Source organism: Thamnophis sirtalis, unplaced genomic scaffold, assembly GCF_051295495.1.
Source record: "Thamnophis sirtalis isolate CommonGarterSnake01/CBP01778 unplaced genomic scaffold, rThaSir2_p1.2 scaffold_6, whole genome shotgun sequence".
NCBI classification, from domain to species: Eukaryota; Metazoa; Chordata; class Lepidosauria; order Squamata; family Natricidae; genus Thamnophis; species Thamnophis sirtalis.
The window spans coordinates 41,115,743-41,133,708 of record NW_028261386.1 but is presented as its reverse complement, the minus strand read 5'-3'; the positions used below and the strand labels follow the sequence as shown (position 1 = coordinate 41,133,708).

Sequence of the window (17,966 nt, the reverse complement as noted above, 5' to 3'; positions counted from 1 at the left end):
TAGCAACCTCATTAAATTTACTAATAGTCCTAGGAACTGACTGGTTCAGTTTATCAATGCACATATTCATTGGCACTGAAAAACCCAATATTTGATTCTATGGCAACAGTAACTTCTTACCACATTGTTGGGCAAATAAATGGATTTTGGGAAGATATTTTCTTGATGTTTGAGGCTACTTCTCTATTGTACTCAAAAAGAATATGACCCATATGTGTGTGGAGACATATAATTTGTGATTTTCTGGTATAAGCAAGTTTCTGAATAGAGGACTAGACCAATTACTAACCCAGTGACTTAATGACAAGGTCAGTTTAGTCTAGTGGTTAAGTCACTGTGTTAGAAAGTGGGAGAATGTGAATTCTAGTCCCACCTTAATCATGTAAACCAGCTGGGTGACTTTGGGCCAGTCATGCTCTCTCAGCTCAGCTCAGCTCAGCTCAGCTCACAGAGTTGTTGTGGGGAAAATAGGAGGAGGAAGGTGTTAGGTAAGCTCCCCATTGGGAGAGCGAGTACGTTCAGAGAAGCATTGTGAGAGTGTTGTTGGAAAATACACAAACCAGCATACAGAGACACTGCAGTTTAAATAGGCTTTTACTTTCGTGGAAATAGAGGTATCAGAGTCCACCAAACAGTCCAAGTCATACATGGATAAGACAGTCAGTCATCAATGTCTTTCAGTTAAGGGATAATCCAAATAACATAGTCCAGTATCATATAATCAGTTCAGTACTCAAAGTTTGCTAGCAGTTGCAAAACTTACAATAGCTCACGGCACTTTCTAACAGCCAGCTTCCAAAACGCTTAGATCAGATCAGCCCAGCATCTAACAGAGAGCTAACAGTCATTCTGGCTCCCTCTTATGGCCGATTGAGGGAAACAGCAACCAATCACATTTTTCAGTATGATTTAAGAAACAGGTATAGCATTGTTACATGATTTCTATATTGCCAACCCAACTGTTAGATTATATTCCTAACATTCTCCCCTTTGGGGAGGACAATATATAAATCTTACAATCTTAATCCATATTCCTCGCAACAACGTTTATGCTTTATATCTTGGGCCTTAGTAAAATGATCTGCAATGTTATCTTCGGATATACAATACTCCAGTGAAACTAATTTACTATTCACACTTATCCTTACATTAAGATATCTTATATCAGTGTATTTTGACCTAGTTTTTACAGCAAGATTGAATTGAATTTACAGCCATCTGAATTGCTGCCTATTATTATTATTATTATTATTATTATTATTATTATTATTATTATTATTATTACACAATTGTATCACAGCGGCCAGTTGTTTCGCCGGATTTGGCATTGGTTACTAGTCGGGCCCCACCCAGGGGCCTAGGACGTCGTAACGTATTTTCGTAATATGCGTGCAGATCCAAGCAGTGCAGCTTTTTGCATTTGACTGATGGTGATTTTGTCAATTTTTAACTGTTTTAAATGTAATTCCAGTGCTTTTGGAATAGCGCCCAGTGTGCCAATTACCACTGGAATTACCACTACTGGTTTGTGCCATAGTCGTTGAATTTCGATTTTTAAGTCCTGGTATCTTGCGATTTTTTCATGTTCCTTCTCGGCGACCCTGCTATCACCTGGTATTGCGATGTCTATGATTGTGACCTTATTTTTCTCAACCAGTGTGATGTCTGGTGTATTATGCGCCAGTACTTTGTCGGTTTGTATACGGAAATCCCACAAGATCTTGACCATCTGATTTTCGGTGACTTTTTCAGGCTGATGTTCCCACCAGTTTGTTGCTGTTTTAATATTATAATTTTTGCACAAATTCCAATGGATCATTTGTGCTACTGAATTGTGCCGCAATTTATAATCAGTCTGCACGATTTTTTTACAGCAGCTGAGTATGTGATCAACAGTTTCATCAGCTTCTTTGCAAAGTCTGCATTTGGCATCATCAGAGGATTATTATTATTATTATTATTATTATTATTATTATTATTATTATTCAATTTATAAGCTGCCCTATTCCCGAGAGACTCAGGGCAGCTAAAAATCGAAGAGGGGAGGGGGTACAAAATAAAAAAATAAAAAGATGAACACATTTTAAAAAAACAACAATCATACCATACCATCGAGTGGGGCTGAGAGATTTAGCAGTTCTTTTTCTTTAGTTCTTTTTCATGTAGCTCCTGGAAAATGCCTTTCACAAAGGTTAAATGAGCTAACATATCTCCACCTCTCGGAAGACATGCCCTAAACAGTTTTCGTGTAAGATGTATGTGTGCACCTACAGTGTCACGTACATAAATCCTCTTCAAATTCTCCCAACATCTTGCAGCAGAATTTTCTCCATGAATGTGTACTAATTGTTGGTCATTCAGTGTTAGACCAATTATACACAATGCCCGTTTGTTGCATCGCTGAAAATCTGCTATATTCTTGGCATCATCAACGTTATCTGGATTCCAAGCAGTTATATCCGGTAGATTCTGTACAGCATCCCATAAACCTTCCCTACGCAGGAGTAGACTGCGTTTCATAGACCAGGAAACATAGTTTGTTCCATCCAACCGGGTTATCATCGATAGGCTTGTTGATGGGTCGCTCGCCATCTTCTCCAGGATAGTGCAATCACTAAATAAACAGCTGTCTGTATGCAGTATTGTGTATCAACACCAACTCTCCTTTAGCTACGTCTGGTACACTCTGGGCCCATAACTAGTGTTAGGTAAGCTCCCCATTGGGAGAGCGAGTAGGTTCAGAGAAGTGTTGTGAGAGTGTTGTTGGAGAACATACAAACCAGCATACAGAGACACTGCAGTTTAAATAGGCTTTTACTTTCATGGAAATAGAGGTATCAGAGTCCATCAAACAGTCCAAGTCATTCACGGATAAGACCGTCAGTCATCAATGTCTTTCAGTTAAGGTATAATCCAAATAACATAGTCCAGTATCATATAATCAGTTCAGTACTCAAAGTTTGCTAGCAGTTGCAAAACTTACAATAGCTCACGGCACTTTCTAACAGCCAGCTTCCAAAACACTCAGATCAGATCAGCCCAGCATCTAACAAACAGAGAGCTAACAGTCATTCTGGCTCCCTCTTATGGCCAATTGAGGGAAACAGCAACCAATCACATTTTACAGTATGATTTAAAGAAACAGGTATAGCATTGTTACATGATTTATATATTGCCAACCCAACTGTTAGATTATATTCCTAACAGAAGGTATGTTAGATATGTTCGCCACCTTGAATTATTTGCAAAATATAATAAAGATGAAATAAAAATAAAATGAATGGCTTATTGCCTAGAGTTAAGCCTGACATGACTTCATAGAATGGATTTGATGAAATCCATGCTAAATATTTATAGATGTAAAGTGACCTATTTGAAAAACAAGCTGCTTATAGTGCTGCGCCAGCAGTTCAGTTAGAAACAGCTCCATGTGCTGACCAACTGGTTTCATGTGGCTTATGTCCAAATTTGATTATTCAGTTGATATATAGAACTAAACTGGGTTTAATTATTAGACTAATACAATTATTAGAGTTTGAAATGTTTTGACATAAGGGATAAGAACAGCAAAAAGCTAAGGCTAAGCTTATCAACGACAACTGAGGGAATGCAGAACGGGAAAGGAAATAATGGCTCTGGGAATATTAGAAAGTGGGTGGGCCACTGGGATTTGCCACATTGGCAACCGGGACTGAGGAAAAACAGAGAGGAAAGGTATAATAAGATGGTTTATGGATGTGGCATGTTTAGAACTGCTTGGTAAGGAAGGAAAATGCATAGCAGCTTTGCCTTCTCACTCCATGAACACCACTTGAGGATTTCCTCTTTGTTTTGGTTGAAACAGCAGTCCAATTTTGTTGCAGCTAAATCATGGCCCATCTGGAATGGATTAGCAGAACTTTTGCAATACACTATCATTGTTTCAGGTTTGAAACAAAACATTTTCCATTTCATGCACTCTTGTAACTGATTCATATGCTATTATTAAGCAAACTACATAAAGAATTTAAAATAGGATGTGATTTTTCTTGGAGAAATGTTGATAGATATCCAAAAGCAGAGAAAGCTTTTATGTGTCACATTACTCACTCTAACAAGGCAAAAGATTGCAAGAATGTATTTTTCCAGAATGCAGAGGGTCAGATAAAGTATATTTACTGTGACAAGATTGTGAAGCAATATGAAAAAAATCCTATGACTGTTATTTATCCAATGTGAGCACTGTTTGTAGCAATTATTTTTCAATAATACCAATACGCTACCTTTGAAAAGCGTTCGGAGACTGCAGCTAGTCCAGAATGCGGCCGCGCGAGCGATATTGGGTGTACCAAGGTACACCCACTTTACACCTGTCCTCCGCGAGCTTCACTGGCTACCGATTGGTCTCCGGACGCAATTCAAGCTGTTGGTTATTACCTTTAAAGCCCTACATGGCTTAGGGCCAGCCTACCTGCAAGACCGCCTACTGCCACATACCTCCCAGCGGCCAGTGAGATCCCACAGATTGGGCCTCCTACAGATGCCGTCAACCAGACAATGTCGGCTGGCGGCTCCCCGGAGGAGAGCCTTCTCTGTGGCTGCTCCGACCATTTGGAATGAGCTACCACCAGAGATCCGGACCTTACCCACTCTCATGGCCTTCAGGAAAGCTGTTAAAACCTGGCTTGGGGCTGTTGACCCCACCATTGAGGTCCAGCCCCGATTAGAACGAATGCATGTGTTGTGATTTTAAATCTGTCTTTTTTATTATTTCTTTCTTCCTCTTTTTTGTAAGCCGCCCGGAGTCCTTTGGGATTGGGCGGCATATAAATCCCATTAATAAATAAATAAATAAATAATAAATGTCTTGTACCGCTTTTTCCTTCTACTTTGCTCAAAGGCCTGGAAGCAAATCTCTTTTGGACAGTATTGTTTCCCTGTGTTTCTAGTTTTTGGTAAAAAGCCTGTTCTAGTATCACGTTGTGTATTGTGACTTTGTGAAAACTATCTAGAGAAAGTAGAGTGTACTTTGTCCTGTCTGGTTATACAATGTTCTTCTTATACAAAGTTCTAATTGTTCATAATTACACAATTATGAATTGTTTAATAATGAGTAAATAGGAGATGGATGGTATAAAATGCTACCACTTTCCAGTGTCAAAGGAATGACACAACAGGTAGTCCTTGCTTAACAACCCCAAATGGGACTGTTAACTCTATCTCTAAACAAAATGGCTCTTAAGGAACACATTATGTGACTGCAATAGATTTACAACCTCACCTCTGCTGCAGTTGTTAATTGAATTCCCATAATCATTAAATGAAACCACAAACTTGCTATTTTACCTCCAGTTTTCCATTGATTCTACTTATTGGAAATCATCTTTGAAGTGCAAAAATGATGATCATGTGATCTTGCCTGCTAGTTGCGAAGTACCTGAATTTTGATCATGTGACTGTAGGGATGACTGCAGTGCAAGCACAGTCATAAAGTTGCTTTTTCAGCACCATCATAACCTTAAACAATTGCTAAACAGAGCAGTCATTAAGTGAGGACTACCTGTACAGGAACAGAAATAATAAGAGAGACAATAACTTCAATATAAAATCAAAAATACCAGTCAGTGGAGTGATCTGTACTAGAGTTACTATGTAAAAGCAGTGAAAGCCAAAGAAAAATACCAAGTTCTTCACCTTATACGTGGAAACTGAGAAAATTGTTCCTAGATTAACTTTAAATTATAGGAATTCTCTGAAACTTCAGTGTGGATACTAGCTTGGCCTCATGGAAAATGGAAAAACTATTCTGGTCTGGACTGATTTATTTGGGCAGTCTTTTAAGTATGATTGGAGCTGCTGGCTACAAGGGGGGAGTCAGAGAGACAAAGAGGACTAAGGTAGTAGTCCTTTAACTCCATTTCATTTGAACTTTTCTAAGGTTGGTGATTGGAGCTGCTGGCTACAAGGGGTGTGTGACCTGACCACTAGACCAGAACTAACCAATTTTGTATTTAAGTACAATGACAATAAAGATTATATATAGATTCGGGTTAATGTCAGCGTTCCAAATATCATCCAGAATTAAATCAGAGTTCAAGGCATAGTTTTCATCAAAGTTCCAATTTAATAAGAGAGACATGTTGGTACATCTGTGGAAGACCCGAATCTGAAAGCTTCCTGGGTTTTCCACCCAGTTGAAAGTTCAAGACCTTTCCCCCACAACCACACGTTCATCACATGGTCCAATCTTCCTCTGCCATGCTGGCATTTTCACCCATCTAGTTCCGGTCAGGTGCAGAGGTGCGGAGACAAAAGATGACCTTGAGCTTTCTAGAAAGGAATGTTTTATTTTGACAACACATCCTGCTCCTTACTGTTCCCCCTCCCAATTCTCCACTAATGAAACAGCATAGTAAAGAAAGAGAGAGAGTGTGTGTGGCAGGCCAAAGATCTTAAAAGGAATATGACTGCAGGCCTGACAGGGGGAGTCAGAGAGACAAAGAGGACTAAGGTAGTGGCCCTTTAACTCCATTTCATTTGAACTTTCCTTTCCTTTCCGTATTATAGATATAGTTGCTATGGTGACTTGTATTAATAACTCTGTATTGTTAATCGTGCATTGAGAGTAGAGGAAAGGTAAAAAGTCAAGAATCTATTTGTCATTTAGTAAGAGATTTTGCATGTGCAACCATTTCTAATGAAAACACAAATTGTTCAGTTGGAATAATAGTTACAGCTTTGTTTTGTATTCTGAAATCTTGAGATGGTTGTGCCTTATAATAACAAAAAGTATCAGTGAGAATCAGCAGCTGTGGTATATAAATCACAAATGGATCAGGAAAAGTACAAGGAAAGATGAAATGAGAGATGGAGCCCAGAACAGAAAGGAGGGAAAAAAAATAAAACTAGATGAAGAAATGAGACCACAGCCTATTTTGTCTATTCAAATGGCTCATTTTATCTTCAGGTTCTACCCTTTCACAAAGGGTACCTGCAGCCTACATTTCAGTGATTAATGAGTTATAATTTGAACACAGAGTAGTAAGTTACAGACTTTTTCCTTTTCTCCCTCTAGTGGCAAGACTTTAAAAAATCGTGATGGCTGTGCATATGACATTGTCCTTTTTTTGCACTGTTAATAGTGATGGTTATTTTTTTTTCTTAGATGCAACAGCAGATTATTAAATGTTGAAGATGTTCTGACAAGTTTTGACAACACAGGAAATGTTTGTAAGTATTATGGTCGTTTTATTAATAAAATTTAGCATGTATCTCAGTACAAAAATCTGCCAAGATATTTTTTCAATGTGAATATCACAGAAGGAAAACCAGAACTAAAATCAGACAAAGAGGAGATCTTAAGTGCTAGTAAGAAATAATGTATTGTATAAAAGCCAGGCACTATAGCAGGACTATAAAACCAAATTAAATATAAACCTATACAATTTTATACATGTAAAAATCTACATGTCTTAAACAAAATAATATGAAACTAATGTTTAGCACAACTTATTTAAAAGTGATCACAAAGAAGTCATATAGTAAACTAAATGTTTTATCATCCTTTAAAAAAAATATAGTAATAGCAAGCATGAGATGTAACAAATAATTTAATAAGTGCTTATATTGAATAGTATTACTTTCATTGCATTTGAAACATTTTTTCCCATAATTATCTGTTGAAATATCTGCTACATATGGAGCCTTGAAAAGTGATTATAATATCACATATTAATAATATCACATACATTGCAATGGGTTGCGAGAACAACTTTGGGAAATAGGAGGAAGAGCTGCAGCCTAGACAATGATCTGATCTTGAACAAAATCTGTCTTGAAAGGAGGAATGAGGTTGGAGTAAGTATCTTAGAAAATGCCCCCCCCCTCCAATTATTTGGAAAGTAAAGACAGGGGACTAGGGAAGTGTTTTCAGAGTTGCAAGAATCTATTGTTAATCTTACAAGAAAGGCAGTGTTAGTACTCATGGAGTACTAACATCCTGAAAACTAATTTAAGGATTGAATAAACACACTGGAACAAAAGTGCCAATTTATAAAATGAAAGTAGGTTGACAACATTCATTTCTTGGGGGTGGGGGTAGAATATTCCATGAAATGGAGGTCATGACTAACAGATTTACCTGATCTTCATATCACCTCACAAGTATAAATAAATAAATAAATAAATAAATAAATAAATAAATAAATAAATAAATAAATACGTTTGTTTCATTTTTTCCCAATCTGATTTAGAACAACTAAATATAATAACAAATAATTTGAAATTATTCATCAAATTAAATATTTTGACATAGCACTTTGCTTCCATTTGGCTTTCTAGGCCCATTTATTCAGAGATTTCTTTTGACACATAATTAACTTCCTTAAGTGTCATCATTACATTAGAGAATATACATATGTATAATACCAATTATCTTTGAGATCAAGATTAACAATGAATGCAAAGTAACACTGAATCTCAATTTAATGTAGAAAATATAATTATCAACAAAGGATTTACTTCTCTTTCAATTTATTCATTTGTAATATTGTTTATTATAGAAAGAGTATGCCATTCAGAGAGCCAATTACTCATGTCACAATACAATCCTATTAAGAGTTAGGTTTCCTTCAAATTATTTCAGTATAGAGGGATATACTGTATTTTAGAGGATTTGACTGTTGGAATATTCCTGAATATCCTGTCCTGAAATATTCATTCTTATTTTCTGATTTTTGCTACTGGTGTATGAGTGCATATTTTTGGTATTGTTTTCAGATGTTTCAACCAGTGGTGGGTTCCTAACCAGTTTACTACCGATTCACTGAGAGGGTGTTATATGTGTGCACTTTGCTCGCGCCTGCACCCACTGTGCATTGCTGCACATGCGCAGTTGAATGAAAACTGTTCTGCGCATGCACAGAAACATGCCAGCGATGGCAGAAGAGACTGGTGAACCGGTTCAGGGGTGTTGCAGTTCCAGTGACCCAGGCTGCCATACCATTACTAGTTTAGCTGAACCAGTTTGAACTGGTAGGAACCCACCACTGGAAACCATAAGGGAGGAACAAAGGGAACAGAAAGGGAGGTATGAGGACAACTGCTCTAAACCTGTCCATGATAGTCTGGCTTTGATTACAGTCTGCCATTGTTCCTTTTTTGGGGTACATGAAGGGGAGAATAAGAGGCAGGAAATTTGGAGGAAAGTGATTAGTAATCAGCCTTGTTGGTATCAAATTTGAGGATAGCCCCCAATCAATCCTCTCATTTCAAATCATGTGCTGCTGGGAGACAAGGAAAAACGAATAGACTAGAGGAGGGGAGTCACTAGGTTATCTTGAACTCATCTACCTCTAGCATAATGAAAAGATCCATCTTCTCTAACTTTTGAAACACTTTTGATTTACCATAAAGAACACTCTTTTGTATTGCAAACCTGATATTATAATCAATGCCAGATGTTTGTTCATTAAAAAGTAAAGAAAACAAAGTGTCTGGGCCTGGGATATTATATATAAAGTCTAACTTTGATTTATGAATCTTTACAGTTAAAGAAATTTTTGAAGACTAAAATGGAGCATATTGACATGTAGAAGTACTAGAAATATTATTGTTACATTTATAGGAACATAAGCAATATATTTAAAAAAAGAATAAATCAGATATTCAGATTTCCCCCCCAGAAATTTTACTGTGTTTTTGTAAATCCATATACAAATTTAAAAAAAAACAGTTTTCTGTATAAATAAGACTGAGAAAAAAAACTAATATTCTGCTTCCATTAGTAGTAAATGAAACCATTCTTAAATATAGTTAATTCATTTAAAATATGTCTTTTTAAAAATCAATATTGGATTATACTTCATTGTGAACTGACATTTTAAGTTCAGAAAAACATCAATTTTAAAAACTAACTTTTGAACTCAGAATGATAATAGAATCTACATGATAGTGAATAACATAGCAAAAAGCTTGGTACAATTCAGCTTCAACTTGTAAGCTTTCATCCTCTCTGAGTATCTCAGTCTTTATAATACAGCTTGCCTAAAGTGTGCTTAGCAAATGTGTTATTGAAATAGTGTTAGATAGAAAAAATTAATTCACAGATTGACAGGAAAAAAGGAGGACTATGGGAATTTTGTGTGTGTCTGCCTTTCATTCAGTCTCAATTCCTAGCAACTGCCTAGATAAATGATTTATATATTGCAAAAAAAACAACAACCAACAACTAATATCAAGACTAATTGAAAGAACCCTACGAATATACTGTATAGCTAATAAAATTTTAAATTTGAAAAAAAAATGAGAGCAGAGGTTGAAAAACTGGTAGAGTTTGTGAATATTGATTATTTTGTGCTTCTGTAGGTTTGTGTGTGTGTTGGGACTAACGTTTTGGTCCCAAAGCCATGTGGTTGTAAAACACAATGTCATATGACTACATTGCATAACCACGACAAACCCAGCTGTCCCTGTTGGCATTGTTAAGTGAGGATTATGAGTCTTTATGCAAGGAATCTCCCCACAACTTTATGCCGGCTTTCACCTAGCAAATCCAATGGGGAAGCCATGGTAGAAAGTTGCAAGTCCCAGGCAGCTCTCAAGCAGGCTAATGGGCAGTTAAGTGGTTGTTGCAAGTGCAGATAGGCTGAGAGTGGCTGTTGCCAGGTGTGAGAGGGTGCACCAGTGGTGAACTGGTGCTGGGTGCAGGTTATGCTGGTGGCCACCAGCATGTGCTATAGAGTGTGAGCCGAAGGTCTGCAAATAGGTGGGTGCTCCTTAGAAGAAAAAGTGGCAGGAAGCAGGATTAAATTATAGGCACAATTTGCAACCTTCCCTGTCAGCCTCCCCACTGGCTTTGCTTGTGAGAAGCCAGCAGGAAATCAGAATAGGTGATCACATGACAGGAGGACATTGCAACTGTTATAAGTGTGAGCTGGTTGCTAAGCTCCTGGAGCATTATAGTGTAACCACAGGATGCTGGATGGCCAGAATGTCAAGGACCACTCACAAATATCACTTGTTGAGCATTTTTGTAACTTTGTAATAGTTGTTGAACGTGTGGTTGCGATACTATCTGTATCACACATTCTCCCTGTGAATTAGATTTGCATTTGGAAAGCTCTTCATAATTGGGTGATGAAAAAAACAGTACAAGTAAGCATGGAGGAATATTTGACTGCACAAATAAAAATTCTACAGACTTGCTCTAATGTGTATCCTGATTGGGAGCAATAGTATTAATATTGAAATATGTAAGATATTAATTCTTAAACCACAAAATCCAAATAATAGTAGCTTCTTTCATTTTTCAGCTAGCTTAATGTAGATTAATATACAGTTTGCATCCATGTATCTTATCTCAGGCATCTTATTAGCAAAATAGTCTAGCTTCTAAAGCTGCTCAGTAGTAAAGTAGCTCATTAACTCAAAATAAAATGCTGCCACTAGCTGGCAGCATTATATTAAATTTGAATAAACTACTTTAAGTTTAAGTTTTATATTTTACCAACTGCTGGTCTTTATATGGGTATGTATACTCCTCATACAAGAAACTGAAACATGGCTTCTTATGTTTATATTATTTCATTACACCTATCTTTTATTGAATGAAATAATTTTATCCTTATTTATACTGCCATTTATTTATATTGTTTTAATGTTTATTTTGTTATTCAGTAATACATGCAAGCACTTTTGCTATGAGTCACTTTAAAATATTGTACTTGCTCATTTATTTATTGAGAAAAATATTCCAAAATTCCATATTGGATATATGGCATAAATATGTTTTCCTATAAGATTACAGTTCATTTAAGGGGAATTTAGAGTCAGCTAAATTGTTTCAATCAGTAGGATAATACGTAATAGGACTGTGTGTGTGTGGTGTATGTGAGTAAATGAGGTCTATATAATTCTGGGTACTTACTATCAAAATTTGTGCAGAAGTATTGAAAGTTCAAAAAGGTTCACAAACTTTTGAGTACCAGTGTATGGATTTGTAATGTATATGTTGCATGCAGGACTGGGTTTTGCTATAGTAGGCCTTTCAATTGTAAGTAGAATACAGAGTTGGTTGGGATGAACCTCATGCTTGACAAGCTCTGCTTTAGTACTGTTACCACCTCTATAGTTTAAAATTAGTCTGGCATTGTGTTGCCAGCTGCCTTTTTGCATCTTTAAACATTGCTTGGCTTCAGTGCTACGCTAAGGACAATTTGAAATGTTCACATGCTTAAATGCATTAATATATGCAAATGACCAATGGCTATTTATCGTTAATATAGCAAATCTATGTGGATGCTTTCTGGGAGTAGTGGACAACCTTTTTACTATGCTGATGTTATACTCAAGGTAGTTCTAACTGATCATGATTCAAGTGTCTAAATGATTCCAAAGTTTACAAAGTTATGTGGCTTACCCACAGAGGACAATTCAGATTTGCTAAACTTTGAGGACTGCATTAACATAGGTGGAGCCACTGTTCCTCTGGAGAAATTTTTTTAAAAAAATCTGAATACTTTCTAATAAGTGGCAGACCTGCCATAACAGTAACACCAAACATTTGTATAACTGAATAATTTGGAAGCAAAATTTAAAAAAAGGTAAGTTGAGATGCAGAGGGTTATTTCTATCTCTCTGTTTTATATCTTAGTTTAGTTAGCATTAATAATATATTGAGGAATATTATTGTATGTGAAGAAAAAAATCAAAATTCTTATGAGTCTTTGCATCTATATTGCCTACTGCAATTGCTTCAGAATTGATTTACAGTAACCTTGCTGAGTAGGCTGATTTAATGATTTCATGCTGCTTATCATGAGGGTGAAACTGGGGAAAACATTATTTTTAGATTTATATCCCTCTTTTCCTTCAGGAAATGGCAATGCATTTCTCACTCAGTAAACAAACAGTGATAAGTGAAATGTAAATTCTGCCAAGTGGGAAAAGTATCGAAGATTTGAATTTCTTAAGTTAGATATACATAATTTTAAGATGAACAATCTTTGAATCAATTCAATTAATAAAAATGGTCTTTCCAGGAAAAAGTTATTGTTCTAAAATAAAGTCAACAGCAGGGGGCAGTACAACTCTCCATGCTTATGTTTTACTGAGGAAGCAGTTTAAATAGCCAAGCAATTAAAGATCTTGCACTGCACAACACTCAGGAGATAGAAATGCACTTAAATTTTGTATGTGTTTCTGATGGCTACAACTGGTTGAGAAAACTGAGCATATTGTTGAATATATAATCTTTTGAATGTATATACATTTTCCTACCCCAAATTACAAACAAGTCTTATACTTGTTTACAAATGCTAATTTACAAATGAGTATTTACAAAGGATACATTTACAAATTTGATTTTCTTTGATTGTGAATGGCTAGCTTGCCTGAATATCATGAATATTTTTTCATTTTAAAATGTAATAAAGAATAATATACTGTGAAATTGCTTTGATAAATTTGAGTTTCTTCTAACAATAATACATTTTTAGATATATTATCTATATCATTATTGTACTATTATTTATAACAAATTATTATTAATACAATATCTGTTGATCCCTTAGCAGAATGGGGATATTTTCTTTACTATCTATTTGCAAAAACTGATCAAGATCATTTAGGAACCATTCAAAATAGCTTTTCAAGAGCTGGGGGTTATTAAAAAGAAAAGAAGAAATATATATGTCTATATTTAGTGGATTAAAATTATGATTTAGATTTCTATAATTCTGTCTTTATTGTGGATGATAACATTCTGCTCACATTCCTTCAAAATATTTTCCTCCAAAATTTATTTGTTGTGTTTTACGTTGCTTTCTTCTTTTTTATATTATGCTTCTCATACCCAAGTGTTCTTTAGTCAGGGTCAAGAAGTCTGCAAAGTTTGGGATCTTGAGCAGTTTCCCAGTTTTCTTGAAAACATAGACATAAATTATAGATTGAGTATCTCAGAATTTCTTATTCTACTTTTCAAGTATGAAAACATATTCATCCAATTAAAACATAGGAAGTTAGTCTTAGCAAGAATTTGTTTGAGAAAGATTGTAAATGTATGTGAACAAATCAAGAGATACATAATTTTAAGGAGAGAATCGTAGAAAATAGAATATCAGAGTTGGAAGGGACCTTGAAGATCTTCTAGTCAATCCCCTGCTCAAGCAGTACCTACCATATTTTTCGGAGTATAAGATGCACCAAGATTTTGAAGAGGCATATTTTTTTAAAAAAAGGTTTTGCACTCTGCAGACCTCCCAAAAACAGGCCATTTTTCACAAAAATGGGCCCATTTTTTGTCAAAAAAGGGGCATGCACAGCCTTTAGGAGGCTTATAGGTTCCACCACAAAACCGCGGAGGACAAAATCGCGCTCGACGAAAGCGCGCATTTGACGTCATCACAGCACGACGAAAACATCGCGCTGTGATCGAAAAATGTAAAAATAAAGTGAAAACCTTACCCTAACCCCCCCAAACCTAACCCTAACCCTAACCCTAAACCTAACCCTTAACCTAACCCTAAATCTAACGCTAAACGTAACCCTTAACCTAACGCTAAACCTAACGCTAACCCTTAACCTAACGCTAAACGTAACCCTAATGCTCTAAACCTAACCCTAACCCTTAACCTAACCCTAACCCTAGCCCTAACCCTTACCTTTATGTGAATCGGCTTGCTTTAATTTTAATTTTATTTCAATTTTTAATTTTTTTCGTCGCGCTGTGATGACGTCAAATGCGCGCTTTCGTCGAAAAAGGTGTGTCTGATTTTCCCATTCTTGCTATACTGTAATGGAATGTCATGATGATACATTCAGCAATTAATCCACTAGCAGCTCTGTCTCCTCTGAAGCTTTTCCAAATGTATGCTTTAACCACTGATGCAGAAAAGGAGGCAGTTGACAAATGTTATGGTCAAGCTTGGGAATGAAATTGACAGAACATGTAAACAAGATATGTATGCTGCTTACTTTTGGAGCCAATTCTGAAGGGCCTCTTAACAGCAGGCGAAAAATGCCAAAAGATAAATGGTGCACAGCAAATCTGGAGGAACATTGGGGGCAATTGTGCTGTTCTCTGAGGTTTGTGCATCTTGAAGAAGGGCACAAGGTGGCCTTTCTGAAAGGCAGCAGTGGTGCAAGAGTTTGTGTAGAAGCCTGTTGTGATGGCAGCTGAATGAGACTCCTGAAGGCTCCAGTTCTCTACATCAGGCCCAGGTCCGGTGCTGCACCCAAGAGCCACTATGCAGGGTGGTTGGTCTAAATCAGGAGGAAGATAGGCGGGGGTGGGAAGTTGGGCAGCATTCCTCAGTGGCAGCAGTGATGCTAGGGCTGACATAGGGGTCTGGGTGATGGTAGCTGGTTTAGACTTCTGAAAACTCATGCCTCTACTTCCGGCCAGAGCCAGCACTTCCTCCACACTGTAGGGCTAGGGTAGGGCAGCTTCAGCTTTGTACCATACACCAGCTCATATGTGGTTTGCGCCAGGTCCCTGAGGCACCCCCATATTATGCTTAATAACCCATGTGATCACTTAACGGCCACAACTGAGAATCCTTGGACTGTGATTGCTGAGTGATGTGGACACATGGTGACTTGATTTATGACAACAATATAGAACCTAAATTTCAGGGTCAATTGTGGTCGTAAGTCGAGTACTACCTTTACTATGGGAGTTTCTTTCATCAAGTCATATGGTTGGAGGTTAAACTTTTACTTCTTTCAAACATACACTGAACATTATACACTAATACAGTTGTCCACAGTAACATTTTCAGTAGACACAGTGGTAATTCATATGAATCTTCTTTTTTCTCTTTTTCCAGCATTGGCTTTGGCTTTGGCTTTCCCTTCCCTGACTTTTTCTTGAATGATCAGAGAGTTCTGAAAGTTGGAATGTATATTTTAAATGTAATACTCTTTGAAGTGAAATAAAGTGACATGAAACTTTAACAAATTACACTTTATAAAATGATTTGGCATCTTAAATTAGACTATTAGAAGACTGTAAAAATCTTTTAACAATGAATTACATGTTACATTTAGCTGCCATGTAGGACTGATTTGAACACCCCATTGAGAAGAATTCTTATTTCTTCTACCTGGTTCATTGTGCCAATGCACCATATTTTTCAGATTATAAGATGCTCCGGACTATAAGCAATGTTCCCTCTAATTTTTTTTTCAGTGTGTGTGGCACATTTTCATGCCTGAGCACCTTTTTTTTTAGCCATAATTGCCATCAGAGCAGATGTTGCGGAGGGGGACAAGGAGGAAAAGGGTCCCCTCCCTCTTCCTCAGACCCCCAGGAAAGAAGGAAAGGAAAGGAGGGGGAGGGAAAGGAAAGGAAATGGGAAAGAAGAAAAGGTAAGGAAAAAGGAAAGGAAATGGAAAAGAAGCAAAGGAAAAAGGAAAGGAAATGGGAAAGAAGAAAGGACAGGATGAAGAAGGGAGGGAAAGGGAAGAGAAAAGAAAAAAGGGGAAAGGAAATAAGGAAAGGAAAGGAGAAAGGAAAGGAGAAAGGAAAGGAGAAAGGAAAGGAGAAAGGAAAGGAGAAAGGAAAGGAGAAAGGAAAGGAAATGGAAAAGAACGAAAGGAAAAGGAAAGGAAAAGAGAAAGGAAAAGAGAAAGGAAAGGAAAAAGGAAATGAAATGGAAAAGAAGGTAAGGAAAAAGGAAAGGAAAGAAGAAAGGAAAGGAGAAAGGAAAAGAAAAAGAAAAGGAAAAGGAAAAGGAAAGATAGAAGAAGGACAGAAAGGGAAAGAAAGAGTGGAATGGATTGTTACTGCTCAAAAATCAAGTCTCAAGATCCCGTGGACACCTTTGGCTCAGGCAGTCCAATTCCACACTGGTTCCCTCTCTGCCCGAAGCGAAGGGATCGCAGAAAGACTGCCCAGCCCAGAACGGGGCTTCAGACACGCAATGCCTGAGAAATCCCAGATGTGCAGAGAAACACAGGCTACAACCAGCGAATCATGTTTTCTCAGGAACCGAAGAGCCGAGGTGGCATAGTGGTTAGGGTGCAGTACTGCAGGCCACTTTAGCTGACTGTGATCTGCAGTTCAGCGGTTCAAATCTCACCGGCTCAGGGTCGACTCAGCCTTCCATCCTTCCGAGGTGGGTGAAATGAGGACCCGGACTGTGGGGGCAAGTTGCTGACTCAATTTGCTAAAAAAATTTGTAAATCGCTTAGAGAGGGCTGAAAGCCCTATGAAGCGGTATATAAGTCTAATAAATAAATAAAATAAAATAAATAAACCAACGAAGTCCCATAGGACCAATGGGAATTCTTCCTTCTGCAGCATCATCGGTCTCTTCCTTGATTTCACCAATCACCAGATGGAGGAGAGAGTTCGGTGCAGAGAGAGAAGGGAGGGAGGGTAAATATTTTGAGTCACATTTAAAGAAACACTTAAAGAAACACTGTGCTGCAGTTTGAAACTTGTGTGCGATGTTTTCTTGTTATATGCGCAGCTGCGCAGGCGCGCAGCTTAGAGGGAACACTGACTATAAGAAGCACATTAGCTTTAGAGGAGGAAAACAATATATATTTTTTGCCTCTACCTCTGTGGCCTGTTCACTGCCACCACCTCCCGTTTGCTGCCGCCATGGTCCATTTGCTGCTGCCATGGCCCATTCACTGCCGCCACCCATTCACCATCACGGCCCATTCACCGCCAATTGCTATAAATGGGTGGTGGTGATAGGTGGCAACAGCGATCCCTGCTATCTAGAACAGCTGATTTATGCCACACGAACCCCACTCCCATCCCCCAGCCGCAATATTCACTGTATAAGATGCACAGACATTTCCACCCACTTTTTTTGGGGTGGGGGGAAGTGCATCTTATACTCTGAAAAATACGGTACTTCTATTTCTATATAGGAGTACACATGCATATATGGAGGGTAGACATATACAAAATTAGCATATTAAGTTAATAATTTTGTCTTGTTCTAAATTTAGTTTATATATTTCTTTGATGT

General features: G+C 37.3%; 1 protein-coding gene across 4 annotated transcripts in view; it reads left to right on the top strand.

Annotated features, from left to right (window-relative positions):
- CAMKMT (calmodulin-lysine N-methyltransferase) overlaps positions 1-17,966 on the top strand; it is a 341,744-nt gene that overhangs the window by 9,772 nt on the left and 314,006 nt on the right. For all 4 annotated transcript variants that reach the window (XR_015696938.1, XM_014052934.2, XM_014052933.2 and 1 more), the window contains exon 3: positions 7,145-7,209. Coding sequence is in view for 3 of the 4 variants with exons in the window: in XM_014052934.2 (XP_013908409.2) it covers positions 7,145-7,209 (65 nt within the window). In the remaining variant the exon portion in view is untranslated. The remainder of the gene's footprint in view (positions 1-7,144; positions 7,210-17,966) is intronic.